The sequence below is a fragment of the Penaeus japonicus genome, unplaced genomic scaffold (genome assembly GCF_977035675.1).
Source record: "Penaeus japonicus unplaced genomic scaffold, GWHDUDI00000001_assembly GWHDUDI00000018, whole genome shotgun sequence".
In the NCBI taxonomy this organism is placed as follows: domain Eukaryota; kingdom Metazoa; phylum Arthropoda; class Malacostraca; order Decapoda; family Penaeidae; genus Penaeus; species Penaeus japonicus.
Genome location: NW_028234420.1, coordinates 27,064,732 through 27,072,231, shown reverse-complemented (window position 1 = coordinate 27,072,231; position 7,500 = coordinate 27,064,732). Strand labels below are relative to the sequence as shown.

The 7,500-nt window shown below is 37.0% G+C and overlaps 1 protein-coding gene across 2 annotated transcripts in view; it reads left to right on the top strand.

The window, feature by feature from the left end:
- Positions 1 to 7,500, top strand: part of LOC122252151 (E3 ubiquitin ligase Rnf121) — a 20,086-nt gene that overhangs the window by 12,067 nt on the left and 519 nt on the right. For both annotated transcript variants that reach the window (XM_043014476.2, XM_043014467.2), the window contains exons 4-7: positions 1,624 to 1,778; positions 4,744 to 4,972; positions 6,065 to 6,271; positions 7,093 to 7,500. The exon at positions 7,093 to 7,500 is cut by the window's right edge and continues 519 nt beyond it. In XM_043014476.2, the coding sequence (XP_042870410.1) occupies positions 1,624 to 1,778; positions 4,744 to 4,972; positions 6,065 to 6,271; positions 7,093 to 7,242 (741 nt within the window). In that variant the 3' untranslated portion in view covers positions 7,243 to 7,500. The remainder of the gene's footprint in view (positions 1 to 1,623; positions 1,779 to 4,743; positions 4,973 to 6,064; positions 6,272 to 7,092) is intronic.

Below are 7,500 nucleotides of genomic sequence, written 5' to 3'. Positions count from 1 at the left end.
TCACTGACTGCAACCCACCATACGCTTAGACATGAAGCACTGGGGAGAGGGGTCTGTCTGTATGATGAGCTTTATTCTTGGTGGGCATATACTTATGAAAGCCTCTGAAATCAAAGTCACTTATGTATGAATTATCTGTAGGTGATAAAGACTATTAAAATAATTGGTAAAGCTGGAGAAACAGTGATTTTTTTTAGCAAGGTGTTTCACAATAATGAGGGTTTGATTGGTTTACATTCTGCAGTCAGATTCATATGAAGGCAAATTAAGTCTTGAATTAAATGTAGGTGGTAGAGACACTTACAAAATGATCAGTGGAGCTGATGAGGGTATTAAAATATGCTGTGTATCATTAGCCAGAAGCAGTTGGGTATTTATGACTTTCAGATGTTACCATTGACTAGGATTATGATGTTGCCATTTAGTATTGACATTTTTTTTGCTTCTAAATAGCACACGGCTGAATCATGTAAAACTAATAAGAACAGAGAAACCTTGAACTCAGTATTAATGTTTGTAGTATATATGTGCTTACAGATTTTTCATGGTCCATGTATGGGGTACCTACAAATGAATTTTGGGCTAATGAGATTGATTTGACTATGTACTACATTTCATCATGGCAATCAGATGCAATTTCAAATCTTTATATCTTTGACATTTGCCAATCAGTATTTAAAGTTCTTTTCCATTAGGTAAGAATACTTTCTTGTCATCGTATCTGTTTTCGCTTTTTAATTCTAATTTTTCTGTCAGGTGATAAGTATTTAATTATCAAATTTTCTTCATCAGTTCATGAAAGCAATTTCTAGTTATCACATCCACTTTCACTTTTATATTCAACCCATTGCAGAGGGAGGGCTGAGTGAGTTTACCGGTAGTCAGAATAGGCTATCTCTGATGGGTTGAGCACCAGACAGAAATTAGAAGGGAAGGGAAAATGTTATCTCCGTGTTCATAGGCCAATCATGATGGGGTTTACATTTGCATAATACCACTCCCACTGAGCTAGATAACAAGCATGCGCAGTGACTAAGTGCAAGATCTCTTCTGGCACACTGCTATGCTGCACCTCTTTTCACCTGCCCGCTTCAGTGGGGTGATGATGAGAGGTTTTTGTTTATGTTTACATTGTTTTCACAAATCAAGAAAAAAATTGTCTAAATAAATAAGTATAAATGGGTATATGCATGCATAATAATGTAAAACATATGTTTTGATGGAGAGATCATGATAGGAGGAGGTTGTCCGGTGTGAGCAAAATATTCACATGACATGATGTTATGTCAGTTGGCACCAATGGGTTAAATCCATCACAAAACAAGGGTTTAGGATGACTTTGGAAAGCTTTAGCTCTTGAACTAGCACCATGGTGGTCATAATATTTTATGACTGTGAGCACACTTCAACAACAGTTTTCAAGGTCACTGTGAATTGATGCCCGTCTTTTGGGCCAAGATGGAGCCATCATGTATATTCTGACACCAGTCCATAATGGGTTGATATCAGTTTTTTCTTCAGTCAAATATTTGATTAATTTTTCATTTTTACTTGATAAGAATAATGTATAGTTTATCCACACATGGATTTTCACCTCTTAATGTCATTTTTATTTTTCCTCAGTTGGTAAGCATGTTAGGTGTGTGGATGATTCCCTTCGTCCTGTGTCTGCACAACCATTGGTGGAGATTTATTTTCATATGGCTGTTATTCTCATCCATCACCGTCATAGTTATGAAGAAAGCTCTCGAGAAACCACTCGATCCAACCACGCCGAGGTTAGTATGATCTTTCTTTTCATTCTTTGTGTTTTCTTTTCTTTTCTTTTCTTTTTTTTTTTTCTTTTTTTTTTGTCCTCTTTTTCTAAATTATCCTCATTTTCATCTCATTCATTTCTTTTCCTCCTCTCCTTCCTCTTATCCCTCCCCCACCTCCCCTTCCCACCCATTACTTAGGTATAATGTATTGATAATATATTGATTTTTAGAGTGCTTGTCAAGTGGTTTCCAGGTGTGAGAATTAATCACAATTTACATGGTTAGAAGATATAAAAGAAACATAATGCCTCGAGACAACATTAGATTGGAAGTAATTGATATATTTGCAAAGATTGTATTATTGAAATTCAGTAAAAGCCTGGTTTTGGGTTTTATGTTTGGCATGAATATTTGCTTTAACCCGTTAACCCACTGCGTACGGGTGTCATGACATACATGACGTAGGAGCTTTGGCCTGACGACGGGTGTCATGACGTACATGGCGTTCGGGGATTGCTATTTTAATGAGTGATGATGGCTACTGCAGTCATACTAAGTTGATGAACCCTTGCTCAAAACTACCGCCGATGAACCCGGCGGGAATGGGTTAATGACGGGTGACTAGATATCACGTCTAGTGTTTTTTGGGCTACACGCCGGGGACGCATTATTTTGTCCAGCCCGGCGCGCGGGAGGAGCCAGTGCACAGCGCTGGCTCGTGGCCAATGCGGCCGAGAATCCCAACGCATTAGGCTAATGCGTTCAAGAGTCCCGGAATTTTGGTCTTTTTAAGCCGGATTGGTCCCGTCAGGAACGGGTTAAGAGCCTCTCATATTTCATAGGTTGCTAAAATACTGTAAGGCTATTATGCTACATCTACCTCTACCTATACGTTATTTATTTGGAAAGAGTTATAGCATGTTGTAAAGAGATATTATTAATTTGTGATCAATTATGCACTAACTGTGCCAGTAATCATAAAAGTTGATAGAAGAAAGTAATAATATCAACATGGCTCCTCAGGTCAGAGGGATCATTACAGCAATTTGTAAGAAATATGAGAATAGGAATAAAAATTTACGTAATGAATAGTGCCTCGGGACATTATGCTTTCTCAATTGCAACTTGCTCAGGTGTCAGGATGCAGAAGGTTGCATTTAGCATTAGGGCTTTGCATTTTGTGAATAATGTGAATGATGTTCATGTTGTTGTTGTTTGATGTTTTTATGAAGTTGATTAGCATCTAAGCCCATTGTGGACAGGGGATAGACTTGCTTGCCCAGTCTCCAGGATGGGTTATATTTCAGAGCGAGGCAGCTTCATGCAACATACTTTGACTTATCCCGCTTTCTTTTAGTCACTCGTAAAATTAGAGCCATGTTTGTGTTTTATTTTTTGTATGGTTTACTGTATTAACCCACTCACGACGGGGGCATTCCAGCCTTGCATGTCACAATGCCGGGGCATTCGAACGCTTAGGCCTAAGTCAATTAAATAACTGGCACCATATGGTGCCACCCGGCCACCTGGCCCTTGAATGAGCAGTACCATAGTGTACCACCCATCCAGAGAGGGTAAAGAGACTTAAATCTGTCATATCACAGGCTCTATCAGTGCTGCTGTTGACTAAAATTGTAGTTTAAAGTTCATTCAGCTCATTATTTTCTTTATACTCAGTGTGATAGAAGTATTGCTGTTTTATAGGAGGACAAAGAGCAACTTAATTTTTTCATATTTGTATACTGTTATGCACGAATATGAAACATAAAACCATCTACAATGAAGATAACATGAAGAGGTAGGAAAAGGAAGGAAACCTGTGCTTATGACTCTGAGTGCCACAGTAAAAGTCATCCCTACTAGCACAGGGGCACATTTTAGACACTGGGCATGGTTTGAGTCACCTTCCTCTTCTCGTTCTGCCTACACATCCTTCATTGGTGGTACTTTAGAACAAGAGGTCAGTAACTTGCTGTGTACCATCGCTCTATAAAGATAGTGCTTGCTAGAGACCGTGGATGGGTACCATTTAACCCATTCGCACCGGATGATATGCTGACATGTTTCGTGGTTTTTGTGTCAGACTGTGGCGATGAGATATTTGGTCAAGGGCGGCTCTTGAGGTGAGCGAGCGTACAGCCCAGGCTCACGGCTAGTGCGTCCAAGAATCCCAAGGCATTAGGCCTATGCGTTCAAAAACCCCGGCATTGTGACCATTCAAAGCCGGTATCGCCCCGGCGTGAATGGATTAAGGCTCTCTCTCCTGCTGGTGCTAGAAGAAAGTGGTGCCATCTAGATTTTGGATGCTAGGTTTGCTTAATATTACGGTAATTATAGTAATTATGACTAAAATTGTCATCATCACTCATTCCTTACTCATAGCACAATAAGATAGCAAAGTGATCCAAAATCCCCGAACATCATGTATGTCATGATGCCCGTTGTAAGGCCAAGGCTTCTGCGTCTGCAATGGGTTAGTTTCTTGGCTGTCTTCATTTCTTACATATTTCTTCTTCTTTATCCTCTATTTTCCTTCTGTTTAAAAGGATGGACAATGTTGATGATGAAGATAATGAACAAGGTTGTATCATTATTGGTACTGTTATTAATACTATTAGTATTATGATGATGATTATTTTTATTATTATTATTATTTTTTTTTTTTTTTTTTTTACTAATGTTGATTATGATTATTATTGTTATTATTATTATTGTTAACATTATTATTATTATTATTATCATCATCATTATTGATTTTGTTGTTATTATTATTGATTTTGTTGTTATTATTGATTTTGTTATTATTGATTTTATTTTTTTTTTTATTAGTATTTTTTTGAATTATTATTATTTATTATTATTATTATTATTATTATTATTATTATTATTATTATTATTAGAATTGTTATCACTGTTATTTCTGTGACTTATTATTTTAGTTATTATGACTTATATTTTTCTTATGATTGTATTTAATCTCATCCAGACAGGTGTATAAGTGGTTCTTGCTGATCTACAAGATCTGCTGCGGCCTGGGTGTGGTGGGTTACATCATCATTATGGTGACGATGATGGGCTTCAACCTGCTGTTTGGTGCCAAGCCCAACACTTGGATAGACTGTGGCTTGCTCTTCATCTTCTATGGCCTCTACTATGGGGTCCTCGGCAGGGATCTGGCCGAGGTTTGTGCCGATAAAATGGCGTCACATATTGGGGTGAGATTTACAATTGATTTTGTTGCTTTCTAACTTCTTTTCCATTCACTTTTCCTGGTTCCAGGGTCGTGGCGAATAGGATTCGGTCCTGCGACAAGAAAGACTAGAACAGTATCTCCTTTCAAAGAACTTTGGGTTTGGCAGTGAGAGACTGTTCTCCCGAGTTGGTGCCCTTCCTGGCCTTGTGGACCCTCACCAGGACTATAGTAAATTCAGAAGAATTAGACAATTTAGCATAACTTTACCGTTTGTTTTTTTCTTATTCATGTATTTGTTTATTTTATTTTGTATTGCTTTTTTTTTTATATTTGGCTTTATTTGGATTTGGATTTGGATTTTTGTCACTGGTTTTGAAACACACACGGCTAACTTTAATGCCATATGAGTTAGTCACCTAGGAAAGTTACTTCAAATTTCTTGTTTAATGTTCTGAACATAATCCTAGTTTGAATTGAGCTAAAAAAAAACAAAAAAAACAGACTAATTACCCCAGTATAGTTGAGAATGCACTAGTTGCTGCTCTGGGGTTGAATTCAAGAACAGCTGCATAAGACAAAAAATAGAAATTAGGTGAATACATTTTCTCTTCCTTGTTTGGAATTCTTAAGACCCTTTTTTTTTTCTTTTATTCTTTTTCAATAAAAGGATCAATGAACTGACTTTGAAAGGTTTTTGCTTGAGAATCAGAGCTATCAAAGCCATAAAACTCCAAGCCTATGTAAGCACAGAACAGAGAGCAGCTTCCATTTTATTGATATATGCCGATGTCACCATGGGTTGTATAGGTGTCATATGATATCATTGAATTGAATACATAAGCAAAGTTCATAGATTTTATTGCTATCATTATTATCATTCTTTTTTATTGGCATTGATTATATTACTTTTTTTTTAAATATCATATTTATTAAAGATTCTTTTCATTGTCATAATTATAAGTAATACTGATCATTATTATTGTCATTATTATCATAGACTTCCTAGCAAAGAATCTATCAAAATCCCTGTAACCCATTAGTTCATATCCAGTCATTATTATATAATATACATACTAAACTATATTAAACATCCATCCATCCATCTCCTCTCCAGTACTACACTTCCCATGGCATGCCCACGCGCACCTTAGAGCCGGGCGTGTGTGCAGTGTGTGGCAACCCGCAACTGGTACAGGAGGGTGAAGAAGGCATCATCGAGAATACGTACCGCCTCTCCTGCGGCCACACCTTCCACGAGTTCTGCATCCGCGGTTGGTGCATAGTGGGCAAGAAGCAGACGTGCCCGTACTGCAAGGAGAAGGTAAGTTGGGTGGGATATGTGTATGCGAGGTATGTGTTTAGGCACTGAAGGTGGGGTGTCTTTGTTGTTTAGAATGGACAGATCTTGTTTTGGGGAAGGGGGTGAATATAATAGGCGAGTTTCATTGGTAGTGTGTTTGTGTGTATTTACAAAAGTTCTGGATCTTTGTAAATTGTGAGTTCTTATATAAAGAAGATATATTGAATTGCTTTCATTTTTATGCAAGTATTAAAAGTTAGTCTTTGTTGTGATATGTTGCTAAGTGGCTTTGCTGTCTGTAACAGTGAGTGTTCAGGGAAAGCGAGTGAATTTGTGCAAATACGCTGATGGCTGTGATGGGTCTGCAGAGTAGTGAGTTTACTATGTTGTGACTTGTGCACATGAACACAATTTTAGTCCAGTTCTTATAATGTGTTCTGTCCTTATATAAGTATGAGATCCTTTTTTTGTGCGTTTGTTTTATTAGGCGAAAGTTTCAGGAAATTTTAAGGAATAAAAGAGAAAGTAGAAATTAGATTATATTGTTAGTCCTTTTTGGTTTGATTTAATGTTAATGCTAATGAAAAGGGAACATGTACTATAGATATTATAATGAAAGGGTTATGCTATCTCGTCACTATCTTATCTTGTGTTAACCTCATCCAGATTAGAATCATAAGCTGTCCATATAGCAAATATTAGAGTAATCTTCAGTTGATAACATTTAAGACAATAATATTTTTGAGTTGCATTGTGAAATGATGTAAAGTATCAATAATATTGACACATGAAAATATCAGTGTGAAACTACTGAAATGTTAACTCCCTGATTTCCTTGGCAGGTGGACCTGAAGAAGATGTTCAGCAACCCATGGGAGAAACCGCATGTCTTTTATGGGCAGTTGTTAGACTGGATAAGATTACTGGTTGCTTGGCAGCCTGCCATTATATTTCTAGTCCAGGGAATCAATAACTATTTAGGCTTACAATAGAGACGAGGACAATAGACATCTAGTCATGTTAATAGGAAAACTTCCGCCTTTTTTGTAAGCGAGATTTACGTGAAATTCCTAGTGTAGTTTACATTGTTTGTATTATTTATTTGTCAAGAGAGACTAAAACCCAAGTGAGGATTGTCACTAAGATAACTTTGCTCTTTATTTTTAGTTTTGTATTTGTTTTCTTTCTCTCTGTCTCTCTCTTTTTATGTTGTACATTCCTTACAGAGTCATATTTTGTATCACTTTGTA